The sequence below is a fragment of the Schistocerca americana genome, chromosome X (genome assembly GCF_021461395.2).
Source record: "Schistocerca americana isolate TAMUIC-IGC-003095 chromosome X, iqSchAmer2.1, whole genome shotgun sequence".
NCBI classification, from domain to species: domain Eukaryota; kingdom Metazoa; phylum Arthropoda; class Insecta; order Orthoptera; family Acrididae; genus Schistocerca; species Schistocerca americana.
This window is the reverse complement of record NC_060130.1, coordinates 90,063,422-90,080,672: the sequence shown is the minus strand read 5'-3', so window position 1 is coordinate 90,080,672 and position 17,251 is coordinate 90,063,422. Positions and strand designations below refer to the sequence as shown.

The 17,251-nt window shown below is 41.9% G+C and overlaps 1 protein-coding gene across 1 annotated transcript in view; it reads right to left on the bottom strand.

Moving 5' to 3' along the window:
* The window catches only part of LOC124555005 (D-beta-hydroxybutyrate dehydrogenase, mitochondrial-like), a 298,706-nt gene extending 282,656 nt beyond the window's left edge, over window positions 1-16,050 (bottom strand). Inside the window, exon 1 of the mRNA XM_047128748.1 lies at window positions 15,827-16,050. Within this exon, the coding sequence (XP_046984704.1) occupies window positions 15,827-16,018 (192 nt within the window). The 5' untranslated portion in view covers window positions 16,019-16,050. The remainder of the gene's footprint in view (window positions 1-15,826) is intronic.
* Between the last annotated feature and the right edge of the window lie 1,201 nt (window positions 16,051-17,251).

Sequence of the window (17,251 nt, the reverse complement as noted above, 5' to 3'; positions counted from 1 at the left end):
TGTCGAACAATTTTTGTGGCTTCTGTGAACACCATCCAGCTAGCCATTCGAATTTGACAGATTGATTGATTCGTGGGGAGGGGACCAAACAGCGAGGTCATCGACCCCATCGGGTTAGGGAAGGATGGGGAAGGAAGTCGGCAGTGCCCTTTCATAGGAATCATCCCGGCATTTGCCTCAAGCGATTTAGGGAAATCACGGAAAACTTACATCAGGACGACCAGACGCAGGTTTGAACTGTCGTGCTCCAGAATGCGAGTCCAGTGTGCTAGCCACTGCGCCACCTCGCTCGGTAAAATTTAACGCTTGCGAGGTTCGAACCTCGCACCAAGGATGACATTTTAGTAGTGAGAAGGTTAACCCTGTCTCGTGGTTAAAAGCGAGGATAACGACCCTCATTTAGACCAATTTGGTGGTGTAGCAGAGCAGAGAACTAAACTGGACCCGGCAATAAAATCCGCAGAACAGTACGTCGCATAATTCGTGTGGTGCCGCATTTCGCCAAGAGTGCATGCGTTCAGCCCGCGGCCACTGCTTATGACTTCACGAGACGCCACAGAAGCTGCGAGGTACGAACGAAGCGAACGCTTCACCTGGAAACCTTGTCATCTTCTTCTAAATGCACGAATTGGTTATAATTGAAGTGCAGTTACTAACAGAAGTCCAGCGTGGGTTGTAATTGTCGTATGGCAGCGAAACCTGACACATATTATAATGTGATGACGCAGAAACGATTTTTGATACAAAAAAAAAAAATTAGTTCCGATTTTGGCCACCAGGTGCAAATCTGGCGCTGTGAATGCAAGAAAGACGTATATAAATGTTTCTATACGTAATGGATTAGGAATTGGACATGGACAGGAAAGGTCAAACAAGTGAGAAAGGCATAAGCTGATTTTATTATTAACCGCCGCTTACACAATTAGTTCAATAAGAGCGCCAGAGACGTCGACAAGACGCTGTACAGCGCCAGATTTGAACCTGGTGGCCAAAATTGGAACTAATTTTTTTCCCGTGTAAAGTGGTTCCTCATTAACATATCTACAAAGTTTCGCTGTCATACGACAATTGCAGCCCACATCGGACCGCCGTGAGTAGCTGCACTTTAATTTTAACTGTCCGATATACCCCTCAAACCAAGTTAACTATGTGTGACATAGGGTACTTCTATCAATTCTCTCTTCCCTGTTCCATTAGTGAATGATGAGTGGAAAGAACAGCTGCTGATAAACCTTTGTATGAGCTCTAATTTTTCTGATTTTGCCGTCGTGATCAGTTAACGAGAAGTATGTGGGGGGGAAGTAAAATGTTGCCTGGTTCTTCTTGCAACTTGCTTCTGGCTCTTGGAATTTCGACAGTAAACCTCCCTGTAATACACAACACGTCTGTCAGTGGAGTTTGTCGAGTATTTCCTTAACACTCAACGGTCTTACTAAATGAGCCCGTGACGAAACGTGCCGTTCTTCGTTGGATCTACTCTCTCTCTCTCTCTCTCTTGTTAAAACAATCTGGTAAGGGTACCAGACTGGTGAGCAGTGCTCAAGAATCGGTCGTATATGTGCTTTGTAAGCCACTTCTGTGGTGGATAAATAACATTTCCTTAATATTCTTCCAGATTATCTCAGACTGATATCTGTTTTTTTTTAATTACTTTTATGTGGTCATGCCACTCTATGTCACTCCAGAGGGTTACTTCGACGTATCTTACGGCTGTCACTGTTTCCAGTGGTTTATTGCCAATACCATAATCGAATAATAGGGTGTCTCTTCCGCCATGTACGTGCCATACGTTATATTTATTTATGTTCAAAGTCAACTGCCACTCTGTGCATCCACCATCGATCTTTCGCAGGTCTTCCTGCGTTTCGCAACAGTCATCTGGTGCTGCAAGCTTCCCATAGATAACAACATCGTTTGCGAAAAGCGTCTTGAAGGTTTCGACGTTATCCAGTAGATCATTCGTTGTGATCTTCAGTCCGAAGAGTTGCTTGATGTAGCTCTCCGTGCTACTCTATCCTGTGCAAGCCTCGTCATCTCCGAATAACTACTGCAACCCACATTCTTCTGAATCTGCTTACTTATCCTCTTTTGGTCTCCCTCTACGATTTTTACCGCCCACATTTCCCTCAGCACTAAATTGGTTATCCCTTCATGTCGGAGAATGTGTCCTGTCAACCTATCCTTCCTTCTCGACAGGTTGTGTCACACTTTTGTTTTCTCCCCATATTTGTTCAGTACCTCCTCATTAGGTACGTGATCTACCCATCCAATCTACAGTATCTTCTGCAGCACCATCTTTCAAAACCTTGTGCTCTCTTCTTGTCTAAACTGTTTATCTTCCATGTTTCACTTCCATACGTGGCTACACTTCATATAAATACTTTCTGGAGAGGCTTCCTAACACTTAAATCTATATTCCAAGTTAGCGAGTTTACCTTCTTCAGAAACAGCTTTCTTGCCATTGCCAGTCCACATTTTACGTCCTCTCTATTTCGTCCATCGTAAGTCATTTTGCTGCTCAAAAAACAAGACTCATCTACTGTCTTAAGTGTCTCGTTTCTTAATCTAATTCCCTCAGCATCACCTGATTTCATTCGACTATATTCCATTAAAATAATTGAAAAGCCACGATCGCTTCAATCATTTGTTAGATGACCGGTTTCAGCACTCTGAAGGCGCCATCATCAGATCTGTGAAGGTATAACACAACAGATTTGAGGGAGGGCTTACATGAGTTAACTATATACATTACAATTATACAGGGTGGTTATAATTAAACTCTGTCTACTTGAGCGAGTGTAGGCGGAAAGCTATTTACTGTATGGGTACCACACATACCACACATTGTAGGAATGGTGTTCAGACCGTGGTATACGGTTGGAACACAAGCATCAGTGAGCATTAAAGTTGCGGTCAGCCAACACGGATCACGACAAAGTGAGCAGCACATTACTCATAAAGCTGCTTTATGAAATCAATAGCAATAGTGTTGTTGCTGTTATCAAGGCATTAAAGAACACGGAGAAGTCCTCTTCCCGGACTTGAAGAATATGATTCGGAAGTTAGAATTAACTGATAATTTGGGAATTTCTCCTGGGAGAGACCTGCGGCCAATTGTGCAACAAATTGTTGAAGAAGTTACTGTTGCTGTGACTGAGAATGCAGGACGTAATGCCTGATCTTCAAGCAGTGCACGAGCTGCGTCAAGACGGTTGAATATTCCGTGCTCCACTGTTCGAAAAGTGCTGGGAACAATTGTGAAACGGTGTCTCATGTACTGTTCCAGGCTGTCGTGGATACAGATGGTCGTCACATTAAGCAATTTTTGTAATCTGGTACCTAAACATGGTATGCAATTAACAGCATTACCCTCTCATGTGAAAATTAAAATGTGTTTCGTTCAGTAATTGTTCGTTAATTCTCTTCCGCATACCCCTTACAAACTTTTCCACAAAGTTTCACTTCTATGATCACTCGTTTTTCATGGGGATCCTGAGAAGTAGAGAAAGTTTAATTATAACCCCCCCCCCCCCCCCTCCCGTATTTGGAGTTCGCGAATTCATTATGTTACACATTTCCTTTGTTCTCAAATTCTGCCACGTGTACCTTTCTTCCACATTCGAGTACGATTCTTGTTCACGCAAAACGTGCTTCAATCACTTACACTGCATTTTGTTCAGGGACTACGCTACGCATGTTTGCATTTACTCACTTCCGCAACCCAGGTAAGGTGACGCTGATGCAGTTCTTCATGTTCTATGGCGACCACCGCACAAGCTTTCTATTTTCAGTTTATTAGGTTATGTAGGCAACAGATGACAAAAGCACTAGCCCTGCACAAATCGAGCCTATAAGACACAATTTACTACACTTTGGGGCAATATTGAATGGCGTTCGCAGTTTATGTCGTAGTTCGATACACCTTTGTGTTACTTCCAAATAACCCCCACCCTCCATTTTCTTCTCCTCTGTGTAAGTTTAGTCATCTCCGCACTCGATCGTCACTGTCAGACAGCGTCATTAATGGGTCAGATTCACTGTCTGGGGTTACATTTGGGGCATAAACTGAGTTCATCATCTTGTATGAACACTGAGATATATTTTCCAAAGGGCTGTATGCTTCAACAGGAAGGGCAGATGATTTTTAAAACGATATTCCTCTTCAGTTTTTTTTATTTGGCCAACGGATTGGTCAGTAATTGGCCTGGAGAGGCAACCGCGTGCGCTTGTTAAATAAGCAGCCGTGATGTTCACTTCCCAATTCGTGTTGACAATACATGGCGGACTGGCACAAGGAAAAGTGTTCAAAAATGGTTCAAATGGCTCTGAGCACTATGGGACTTAACTTCTGAGGTCATCAGTCCCCTAGTACTTAGAACTACTGAAACCTAACTAACCTAAGTACATCACACACATCCATGCCCGAGGTAGGATTCGAATTTGCTACCGTAGCGGTCGCGCTGTTCCAGACTGTAGCGCCTAGAACCGCTCGGCGACCCCGGCCGGCTAGGAAAAGTGTCCACAATAACGAGACGACATTTACCAATTAGTGCAACCGGCCAAGCCTCGAGAAAGTACGTTGAGGGCTTCTTTTGCTTAGTTCTGGGGCTGTTGATACAGTATCGATATACAGATATATTTGCAAAAAAATATTGATATATATATATATATATATATATATATATATATATATATATATATATATATATATATATATATATATATATATATATATCGACCATGTTTCGTCCCCCGATATATCGATATCAAAATGGCAATATCGAGCGCTGATATTTTTATTTTATATTATATTTTTCACAATTTTCGGTAAATGTTTGAAGTTGTAGTAGGACATAATTTTGCTTTCACTGTATGAAGAAGTCTTACTACTTATACCCATCGGACACCTTATATTCTGCCACTTACATGCAGTTAGCATTGTTAGCAAAGTGCTTATCGCCAAGCGTGAAAGTGCATCGTTTCCCTCTCAATTGTTGCTCTAAGGAGGACAGGCAAGCTGCTAGCTTGTTGATGTGTAGAATACCTGATAATGAATACTTAAATATACAGCTCTAAAACCGTCAGTATATTTACAGTGTGCAGCCAATATTTTTATGAACAGAAACGTCGATACTTTTCAGATGGAATATCGATCCATTTTGCATATATCGGAAGATAATATTGAAACATTTTTTTTTAAATGTCGATATATCGGATTCCCGATATTTTTAAAAATATCGTACTTGTGCATTTTGCGTTCGCTGTCTCTCGTTTATATCAGCGTCGGTCACGGCATGCAGCACAATGTGCTCTACGTGTGCGGTCCGAGGTCTGGCCCGTCTTGGCACTATTCGGTACATCTCGATTTTGCTCGGTGCTTCCAGAAAGTACTTGGCACAGCGCGCATTTTCTTTAGCAGTGCGGTGCGGCATCTTTCTGCTGACACGGCTTTCTTCAGTTCGATAGAATCGGGGTGTCAGCGCTGTCTATTAGCGGTATGAAGGAAGTTCACAGGTCCAGTGGCGTCTGCGAAAAAGAGACAGTCCGCCGATCTATCGTCACAAGCCTTTAAAAATGGATGGGAGTGACAGAAGAGAAGGATGAGAATCCTCAATACCTCTTCTGCAAATACGGCGAATTTGTTGTGGAACGCCATAACAACACTATTCAGAAAGAATTTCAATATTTAGTTGAAGGTGAATGAGTAAAACATTAGAACGACCGATAGACGAGTTTTACTGGATTCATTGTTCTGCGCACCAGGAAGCACGTTGTGCTAAGTTTACAGATATGGAGAACGTGATGAACCAGGTAGCACGAATAGTAAATTTTCTGATGTGAGATTCATTATTATGCTGTCAGTTGCAATAGCTTTTGGTGGAAACAAATGGACAGTGTGGAGACATTATACATTACTACAAAGCACGTTAGTTAAGTCATCTGGCGTGCCTGGAACGTTTTTTCGATTTAAAACCCGCTTTTGTTGAATTTGCGAAATGAAAAAGAAAGTAAGAACGAAAATCAGTGCATACGGAATGGATTGCAGACCTTCCATTTGAAGTGGACTTGACTGCACACTGCCGACAGTAAGACTTGCAAGTTAAGAAACAACTTGTTTGTTATTGTGTGGGGATGTATTTAAAAAGAAAATGCCTATGTAGAAAGGACAAATTCTGAAAAAAAAACACTGCCCTCTTCCCTAAGATTACTGGTGTTAAAAAATTCAAAATTCTTAAGGATTCATTTTGACGTAAAAAGAATCATAACGACAGTTTTCTAAAAGTTTTGAGGACATCGCCAATGTTACATCTGTTTTGGAGATGTTTTCGAGACTGTTTGCAACTTCAGTAGAAAGCGCCTCTGCGTATGTGCAGATGGAACTAATCGACTGCAGTATAATTCCCGTTTAAAAGACAAATTCTTTTACGTTGTTTCCTTCGGGAAGAGCTTCCACATCTCCACAATGAGGTAGCAAACGTGATACAATATTTCGATCAAAATATATGTGTGTGAAAAGCTTTTTTTATGAAGAAACTAGATAAGTGACTACTACGAGACAACCAGAGTGCCTAAAACGTGCGAAACTATTTGCATCTCCCCATACGACGATTGTTTGTATGAGGTAGAAATTTTATTGTCTTCGGCCAGCAAAAATAATTAAATGATAGTGAAAACTTGTTTTGTTTGTGATCTAGGTTCTTGAGAAACATGAAATATGAAATCAAGCCGCATGCAAGCCATTCAACGTTCCTTGTGCGACTGCATTTCCCTCTAAATGTGGCGTGTTTGCAGCTTCCCTCTGCTCCTGCCAGAAGTTTATTGCCGGGCGAGAGAACTCCGCACGCTTGAAACAGCACTGCACACATGCGGAATTCTTGGCCGTCCTTGATGAAGCAGCTTCATGAAATCTATGTAATGTGCTACTTTACATACGAATTGGTCAGATTTATGTTCGTCCCACTTGGCATTTGTGACATTTAGAAAAGTAGCAATAGGGTCGTAAATATTGGTTTGTACGAAAAATGGTACATAGCTGACATTTTGATTCCTTTCAGTAATATCTGTGCGCTATTTGATTTTCTACACACACCAAAAAGTCTCCTTTATGTAAAACATATTTCTTCAAGTTTCTTGATGTCCTTAGATACTGAAACGTGAGTAAAGAAGAATTCCTTCAATTACACACTAAAAGTACAACATTATACGAAATGCGGGAAAATCGAGACAGAATAAAAAAAAGGGCTCACTGTCTTACATGCAATGTTCTGGTATGACTCTAAAAATAGATCGCACTGATCAGATGTGAAATGAAGTGGTTCAAGGATAAGCTGTGAGATGAAATTTTCCCAGAAGTTATCGCAACCGTTGATAGTGTGGCGAGAGGACATTCTGTGGTATTTAGGACCATTTTGACAATAAAAGGAGGTGTAAAAGATAAATTCAACACAGATAAACAACAAAGAAGTAAGAGTCATAAGTGTTTTCTTTTTATTCTTGTGAAAATATTGAGAAAAGTATTTGACGCCTGGATAGGATTGCAGCGAAAAAATAAATAAATAACAAGTGTATTAGAACAATAAGACCAAACGAACTCTACAACGAAAGTTACTGTTGAAATGGGAAATAACTTGTAAATAGATATATATCGACATTTTAAATTACAAAATTACTTTTCTCTTAACATGAATGCTAGTAGCAATGAACCATGCCGTAAGTGGCACATGCTGTACAGGATTTTCGTAATCATAAACGCCATATGAAGATGAAAAGCTACAAATATTAATGCATGAATTAAATTAATAAATTAAATTAAATTTACAAAAATTGATAAATTAGTAAATAAAATTAATAAAACTAATTAATCAAAAGAACAAAAGTAACAAAACTAATTAATAAAAATAGGCACCTTTGATATTTTTACTAGCAAGCCGACGAACGTTCTACTGAGACACTAATATTAGAAAAGGTCGTTGACCGTGGTATTCAGTAAAGATTCAGACCAACCCAAAAGATATAAAAGTCGGAATTTTGTCGGTATCTTCCAATAGGGAGCCATTCTGGCTATGCTTCTGCAATGAAGTACCAACATGCAAATGCTGTCATCCGTCACACGCAGGTACACACATATTATGTGCTTGACGTTCTTAAGTCCAGCGTAAAGCACCTTAACGCATTATATAATTATTTTTAAAGAGACTCAAAAACTGAATGTGCGTTTATACATCGTTTCGTCTTGTCTTCATAATATCTTTTTATCATGGGCGTTTGATGACTCATGGTGGAGTTAATCTATAGGCACCAGAGATATTCAACTTTTCTCTATTAGGCGTGGTTCGTACGCCGCGCGGGACTAGCCGAGCGGTCTAGGGCGCTGCAGTCATGGACTGTGCGGCTGGTCCCGGCGGAGGCTCGAGTCCTCCCTCGGGCATGGGCATGGGTGTGTGTGTTTGTCCTTAGGATAATTTATGTTAAGTAGAGTGTAAGCTTAGGGACTGATGACGTTAGCAGTTAAGTCCCATAAGATTTCATACACATTTGAACTTTTTTTTCTTTTTTTTTCTTTTTTTTTTTTTGTTCGTACCGTTAGTTAAAGACTGAAATCTACTGGCAAAAAGTGAAAACGAGGAAAATTATTTGTCGCTCGCGTACTGAGTGTTCGTGCACGCTGTACAGTCGGAAGTGGACTACAGCTTTCGTCAGCAACATAGCACGTGCCCATACAAGCTGCAAAAGGCGTTGTAATTGGCATTTATTTTTTTCAATATGAGCTGTGGAGGAAAACTGACTGTAAAACACAACAAGTAAAGGTCTTTTAATATACCAACACTTGCTCCATTCACATTCCTGGCAGTTTCGAACTGCTGAATTTCGTAAACCGTTGAGAATAAAGCTATTAAGATGGAAACAGGGAGGCTTGGTGGCAGATAATGGAAGCTGCGTGGAGGAAATATGAAGGAGGATATCGATGGGTAATAGAGCATTTAACAATGTGAGAGGCTTGAAGATAGCAAAGAAGATTCCAATAGAACTAAGACAGGGATTCACCGACTGTCCAGTGAGGAGTGTAGTATTAAACTGACTGGTCAAAAGTCAAGGGAAAGATTGTCCCATTTAAAGATATCGGTGTATGACGTCCGAACGATGCGACGTATGGCGCAACTGTAAACACGATATCTGAACGGTCTGTAGCGGACATAGTAGGCAACTGATACTAACTGAACACATTTGGGAAGCACACAAATCTGCAGCATCCAGATAGGGATTAGAGTTTCCATCCTCTCGAACACAGAGAAGGAACTATTTTTAATTTAATTCTGAGACAATACGTAAACCATGAAAGCTTAGTGTGTGTGTGAGTGTATTTGTTTTTTTGTGTATATAGACTAAAGCAGACGACTTGCTCGACAATTACAGTTTATCTCTGTCGTTGCCGATCGCAAACGATGCGACTGATAACGAGATACTGGTCTTTTGGTACTTTACTATATATATATGTATTTCCTCTTGGAAGTACAAGATTAAGCACACGCGTCACAGACAACACTTGAAAGAGATCCGTAGGGCAATATTTGGCATCACAGGTTTTTGATGATCTTGTAGCCAACAGTCGTATCTGGTAAGTTAGATCACTTAGAGCAATGTGTATTCTGTTTAGTCACTGCTTTCAGTTAGTGAATAATGTATCAACTGAAGAACGATTATCATATTTACAAAAACTTTTAGGGGGATGCTTGAAAATGAACTACCGCCGAAATCGCACAATAGTCCACAAATAAATAAATAAAAATAAAACATTAACAGTTTCAAACGGTATGGAGTCATTCAAAAAAATTAGCAAAGGTGAAGCCACGTCTAAAGAAATAGATGTTCATTTATGGTACAGGTATTTGTTGTTGTCGTCAGTCCGAAGAGTGGTTTGATGCAGTTAAAAAAAAAATGGTTCAAATGGCTCTGAGCACTATGGGACTCAACATCTTAGGTCATCAGTCCCCTAGAACTTAGAACTACTTAAACCTAACTAACCTAAGGACATCACACACATCCATGCCCGAGGCAGGATTCGAACCTGCGACCGTAGCGGCCGCGCGGTTCCAGATGCAGTTCACCACAATATTGTATCTTGTGCCAGCCTTCTTACCTTTTCGTAACTATTGCAACGTAAATCCGCTTAAATCTGCTTACTGTAGCAAAGTTTTGGTCTCCCTGTGCAACGTTTTACCCCCACACCCTCCCCCCTTCCTGCCCACACACCTACGCTTTCCTCGTTAGCAAATTAATTATTCGTTGATGAGTCAGAATGTATCCTATCAACCGATCCCTTCTTTTAGTAAATCCGTGTCATAAATTTCTTTTCTCCCCTATTCCTTTTAGTACTTCTTCATTCATCTAATCTTCAGCATTCTGTTGGAGCACCACATTTCTAAGACTTCTATTCTCTTCTTGTCTGTTGTGTTTATTCTCCACGTACAAGCTTACCCACCAGACGAGTTCTTCAGAAAAGAATTACGAACAATAAATTTATCTTCAGTGATAGCATATTTCTCTTTCATGACAGGATCCGTGCGAAATTTTAGCAGTTTTTAAAGAACGACATCATTTGGAATAAGTGCAGTATTTGGTATAAAAGTTGTTGTGGGAATAAGAAGAAAACATATTTGAAAATGAACCGAACGACGTGAACAAATAAACATTCCATGACGCGCACACCATCTATACTAACGCCACGTGATCACACAATCTTCACGCCTAACATAGTTGTTAACAGAGGTCAGTCTGGTTGTGGCCCTAGCCGGGGTGTGCGACTACTTTGTGTGGGAAGCCTTCAAGTCAAAGGTGTATCACAATAACCCTCTAATCTTCAAGAACTGCAGCAGAACATTTCGGATGAATTCCAGCATTCCAGCTTCGTCCCGCCTTCACCAACTTGCTGACCAGGGACCGAAAGTGCCAAGAGATGAATGGTGGTCATTTTCAACATCTGCTATAGTCAGGTTAGTACTGCATTTCCTTTCCTCTGTGTGTTTCTTTGTACCTTGTAACTCTGTTCTCAGGGGCCACGTTTATTTGCCCCACCGTGTACAGTTCCATGCGTCCAAAAATGTGTCTCGCATTGCATTCGGAGTACTCATCCCGGCTTCGGCTTGTACAATGTTCAGAGATCAGGGACTGTCAATAGGGCCACATAACTTGCAACTTTAACTCGACAAACATTTTCAGTTACAGTAAGCACGTTAGGTCGTAGCAGCAGTAAGTAAATCGCAATTTAAGATGACAGTCACAAGAAAAGTTGATTCGTTCAGAAAAGAAAGCTTATACGACGTGCATAAAATGGTATTTGTACTAGGGTAATATGGAATTAATAAGTTAGCTTTGTAAAGAATAGGTATGAAGCTGTGCATCCATGATGCCCTTTTCACCTATGCTAGTCAAAAGTGTCTTTTATGCTAAAATTCCCCACAAACAGTACGTTTTAGCGCAAAATCGGTATGCAATATCAGAATCTGTTTAAAAAACCTTTCTAATGATACCTCATTCATCCTCGTACGATTAGTAGGTGTTGAGAAAAAGGGATTTCGACTTGAGAGATAATACAAGTTGTACAACTATGCTTCCGCCGGTTTTTCCCCAACATTTGAGGCTTTAATGAAACAAACTCGTTACACATGTACCATTCAAAGTATTTTCCATCGCTGGCCACTACTTTCTCCCATCTTTCGGGCAGTGTACGAATCCCCTGTCGAAAAAATTGTTCATCTTTTGAAACAATCCAATTTGTGACTTCTTCATGAGATCGGAAGTGTTGGTCAGCCAGGCCATGTGCCATTGATCTAAACAGGTGATAGTCAGAGGGAGCAATGTCTGGAGAATACGGCGGGTGGAGTAGGACTTCCCATTTTAACGATTCCAAGTACGTTTTGACCTATTTTGCAACCGTTCAACGTCTTCATGCCTCAAAATTACTTTATCGTGCCTCTCACTGTATTGTGGACGTTTGTCTTTTAATGCTCTGCTCAAACGCATTAATTGCGTTCGATAACACCTGTGATTGTTTCACTTGGTTTTAACACCTCATAGTACACGACGCCGAGCTGATCCCACCAAATGCAGAGCATGATCTTGGAGCCGTGAATATTCGATTTGGCCGTCGACGTGGAAGCATGGCCGGGATATCCCCATGATTTTTTTGGGTTTAGTGTTATCGTAATGTACCCATTTTTCGTCCCCGGTCATAATGCGATGCAGAAATTCCTTCCGTTTTGGCCTCTGCAGCAACTATTCACAAACATACAAACGCCGTTCAACGTCTCTTGGTTTCAGCTCACACGGGACCCAGTTTCCTTCTTTCTGAATCATGCCCATAGCCTTGAGACGCTTTGAAATGGCTTGCTGTGTCACTCCCACTAATCGTTCCAATTCTTCTTGAGTTTGACGCGAGTCTTCACTCAGCAATGTCTCCAATTTTGCATCTTCGAAAACATTCTTTCTCTCTTCCACCACTATGCCGGTCTACGACGTTAAAGTCACCGCTCTTGAAGCTTTGAAACCACTCACGAAACGTTCTTTCACTAATAGCGTCCTTACCATATGTACTTGAGAGCATTCGATGAGACTCTGCCGCTGTTTTCTTCATATTGAAACAAAACAGTAACACTTCCCGCAAATAACGAGAATTAGGCTCGTAAACTGACATTTTCAATCAAGAACAACTTTATGATGCAGACACAAATCGACTAATGTTTGAATAGGGTTATGTTGACCGAAGTCCAAGCTAACTGCCTGTCGTCTGCGATCTGTTTCTTTCGACTGCTACTTACCATTGTCGCCACCTATCGGCAAACGGAGGAAGCAAATTTGTACCCCTTATATATGTGAGCAGGAAACATGTCCTCATTGTTTCCGATCTGCATTTTATATCTTCTTCACTTCCGTTATCCTTGGTTATTTTGCTTCCCAACTAGCGAAACTCATCTGTTACTTTTAGTGTCTCGTTTCTTCATTTAATTCCCTCAGCATCGCTTGATTTAATCCGGCTCTATCCTATTACTCTTGTTTAACTTTTGTTGACGTTCATCTTACAACCTCTTTTCAAGACGTTATTCATTCCGTTCTACTGATCTGCCAATACCTTTGCTACCTCAGACAGAACTACAAAGCCATCGACAAACCTCAAAGTTCAAATTTCAGAATATTTATGGAATATCCGTCGGTACATGGAGGAACACAGCGTCGAAGTTTCATAATAATATTTACGAACCGGCTTTCGGGTTTCTGAGACATCCTCAGATGACTTAAGACTAAGTAGAGAGTACTCACAACATCAGAGAGATCGTTTTTTTTTTTCAAAATTATGTGGCTTTTACAACTATATATCTACAGAAAAACACAAGCGTAATGAAATTCACAAGCGTGCCGCTGTGGCCGAGCGGTTATTATCGCTTCAGTCCGGAACCGCGCTGCTGCTACGGCCGCAGGTTCGAATCCTGCCTCGGGCATAAACGTGAGTGATGTCCTTAGGTTAGTTAGGTTTAAGTAGTTCTAAGTCTAGGGGACTGATGACCTCAGATGTTAAGTCCCATAGTGGCGAGAGCCGTTTTTTTTTAAATTCACAAAGAAACTAATAACAAGAAAACCTTACATTACTTTACAGTCTAAGACGGAAAGTATAAGAAAGTACTGGCCAAAAACGGTATGCAAGTGAGTACTTCCACAGCCTAGTATTGGCAAAAACTAACTGGTGAATGTAATGGATAGGCCGGAAAAGGGGGGAAGAGGGGAGAGTGAGTGGGGAACAGTTATACTCCTTACAACAATTACATTACCTTTCTTTACACTCTTATACTTTTAATATTTGAGCATGAAGTAATATAAGATTTATATGTTCATAGTTTCTTCGTGAATTTCATTATGCTTGTGTTTTTGTATACATACATAGAAGTAAAAGGTGACATATCTCTGGAAAAACAATTTTTGTACAGCTACAAACTGAGGCTGATGTTGTGTGACCTATCTGTTTAGTCCTAAGTTATTTGATGATGGCCTACGAAGCCGAAACCTGGTTCACGAGGCACCATAAAATGAATATTATTGTGGTAAATCAGTAGTTTATGCAAGTTTTTTATTTTGATTTCTCCTCGCTGACTTTAGTTCTCTGTCCGAATTTTCCCCCCGTTCCCTTCGCAGCTTCTGCAGTGTGCTGACTGAGTTACATGGGGAATAGTCTACAACAATGAAATGTAGTTGATTTAAATAGGGCGACGCTGAGAAAATTAGATTACGAAATGAGACACTAAACGTAGTAAATGAATTTCGGTGTTTGTGGAAGTAAGAGCTGACGACGGCAGAAGTGGAGAGACTGGCAATAGCGAGACAGCAATTTTTAAAAAAAGAGAAGTTTGTGAATTTAAGTGTTGGGACACCTTTTCTGAAGTATTTGTCAGGAGTGTAGCGTTGTATTGAAGAAAACCTGGATGGAAAACAGTTTAGAAAAGAGGAGAATATAACCTTTTGAAATGAGGTGTTACGGAAGAATCCAGAAAATTAGGGTAAAAAGAAATTTACGGCACAGCTTGAAAAAATCGGGCAAGTGCGAGTAGGAGGGTTTGGTACACTTAAACGTGTATACAGATAGTTGGTCTGTACGTTTTGATGAGTGAGTCTTTGAGTATCGAAATGTGTGACGTAAAAGGCCGTATCTTTTGACTTCACTGACTTAGAAACTTAAATTTTTACACCACCAAACGACCGTGCACCTTAGTATTTGACATAAATTTCAGCTCGATACTTTTACTCTTTCCTGAGAGAAAGGGGTCTTAACAGACGGGGAACAAAGTAATTGTGTAAGAGTTCCGTTTCTACCGGAACCCTAACAACGAAGGGATTTCCGGTAAGAAACGTCTGAGGCATCAAATAAACGTCAATTTGGCGATAGAGGGAAGTGTGGGCGGCACAGGTCGTATACCGACAGAGAGGCTTCACTACGGTAAGCTACAAATGGATTAACTTTAAAGGATTGCAAATAACAGCCAACCAGTTGCAAAATACAGGTTTATTAAACCTCGAGCACGATTTAGACAGTTTTAATACTATCTTCTTCAGAAGATATTGTAGGTAGAATCACATATTATCTGTATCCAATGTGGGCGTCTTTGATTTTTTTTTTTTTTTGTTATGGTTTTAGGGCGCAAAACTGCTACGGTTATTAGCGCCAGTCTTTGATTCTGTCTAGTACATGTGCGTGTTGTCCACTTAATTACACGACGATTAAATGGATGATACACACGTGTGTTAGACAGAGTCGACGACTTCCACGTTTTACGTAGATAATATGTGACTGTGTATACAACACCTCCTGAAGAAGGCATTTTTAAAACTGTCGAAACCGCGGTCGAGCTTTTATAAAGCTGTATCTTGCAACTGGTCGGCTGTAATTTCCAGTCCATCGGAGCTCTCGCACGCACAGTTGCTGAAGTGCAGCACGTTCAAAATCTAAAAAACGAGTTATGCGGAGACGAAGAGCCACGCACAGGATACAACAGCGTGGAGATGTTCACGAAACCCGCTTGCGGACCCAGTATCACAGCCCTGCCTAACTCCCCGCTGCCTCGTCAGCTGCGCGGTCAGCGCTGCAGATTGCCGAGCGAAGGGACCGGGGTTCGATTCCCGAGACATTCTCTGCTCGGGGACTGGGTGTCGCGTCGTCCTTACGTTCGTATCGTCACCACCGACATTCCACCGACGAGATGGCCGAATGGGCACATCGCGAAAGCCAATGAAGAAAAGAAAAAACCCTCGGTTTCTGTACGATTAGTGCATTGCCGGGGCTGACCTTGAGGTTGTGATAGGCGAGAGTGGAGCCGACGGCGGCGGCGGCGAACCAGAAGAAGAGCGCGGCGGTGGAGACGTGCGCCAGCCCCAGCAGGCCGAGAAGCGAGGCCGCCAGCACGGCGGCCGCGTGCGAGAAGAGCAGCGCGGGCACCAGCCGCTGCCACACGTCCCACGGCCGCTCGCCGCCCGCCATCGCGTCTGCCGCCGCCGCCGCAGCCCAGCGGCCCGCCGCCCGCCCGCCGGCGCGCTGGCACCGCGCCGCGCTGCGCCCTGAGCCCTAGCCTCCCTGCGCCCTCTTATAAATACACTGCTCTCGCTCCGCAGTCCGCAGCCCTATATCAATATTCCGTCTCTCGCCCTATTCCGTCTACCGATAACGTACACCGTCGCTTCGAAACTTTTTCTTTCTTCCCGTGTAGTAAAAAACAGTTTCACCTCAGCTACGAGGGCGTGCCTCCGAATTATTTTATTCTTTACTCGATACCGGTCGAGGTATTACTTGTCACGCGTATTATTCGGTCGACTTTCCCGCTTCGCTGGCGCAAGTTGCGACGGTCTGCGCTAGAGGGCACCGGATAATAGCGTGAAACTGGGGTGTCAAAAGTCGTGAGATAAGTGTACAGATGTCGGTAGCGTAGCGTACACGAAGGGTAGTGTATAGGCGGAGCTGTCTGACGGTGAACTCCTCAACTTCACCCATCTCCTATCCCGACAGCTCAAATCCGCCATCTTTGTCTCCCTCGACCTTTTTTTTTTTTTTTTTTTATCATCAATCTACTGACTGGTTTGATGCGGCCCGCCACGAATTCCTTTCCTGTGCTAACCTCTTCATCTCAGAGTAGCACTTGCAACCTACGTCCTCAATTATTTGCTTGACGTATTCCAATCTCTGTCTTCCTCTACAGTTTTTGCCCTCTACAGCTCCATCTAGTACCATGGAAGTCATTCCCTCATGTCTTAGCAGATGTCCTATCATCCTGTCCCTTCTCCTTATCAGTGTTTTCCACATATTCCTTTCCTCTCCGATTCTGCGTAGAACCTCCTCATTCCTTACCTTATCAGTCCACCTAATTTTCAACATTCGTCTATTGCACCACATCTCAAATGCTTCGATTCTCTTCTGTTCCGGTTTTCCCACAGTCCATGTTTCACTACCATACAATGCTGTACTCCAGACGTACATCCTCAGAAATTTCTTCCTCAAATTAAGGCCGGTATTTGATATTAGTAGACTTCTCTTGGCCAGAAATGCCTTTTTTGCCATAGCGTGTCTGCTTTTGATGTCCTCCTTGCTCCGTCCGTCATTGGTTATTTTACTGCCTAGGTAGCAGAATTCCTTAACTTCATTGACTTCGTGACCATCAATCCTGATGTTAAGTTTCTCGCTGTTCTCATTTCTACTACTTCTCATTACCTTCGTCTTTCT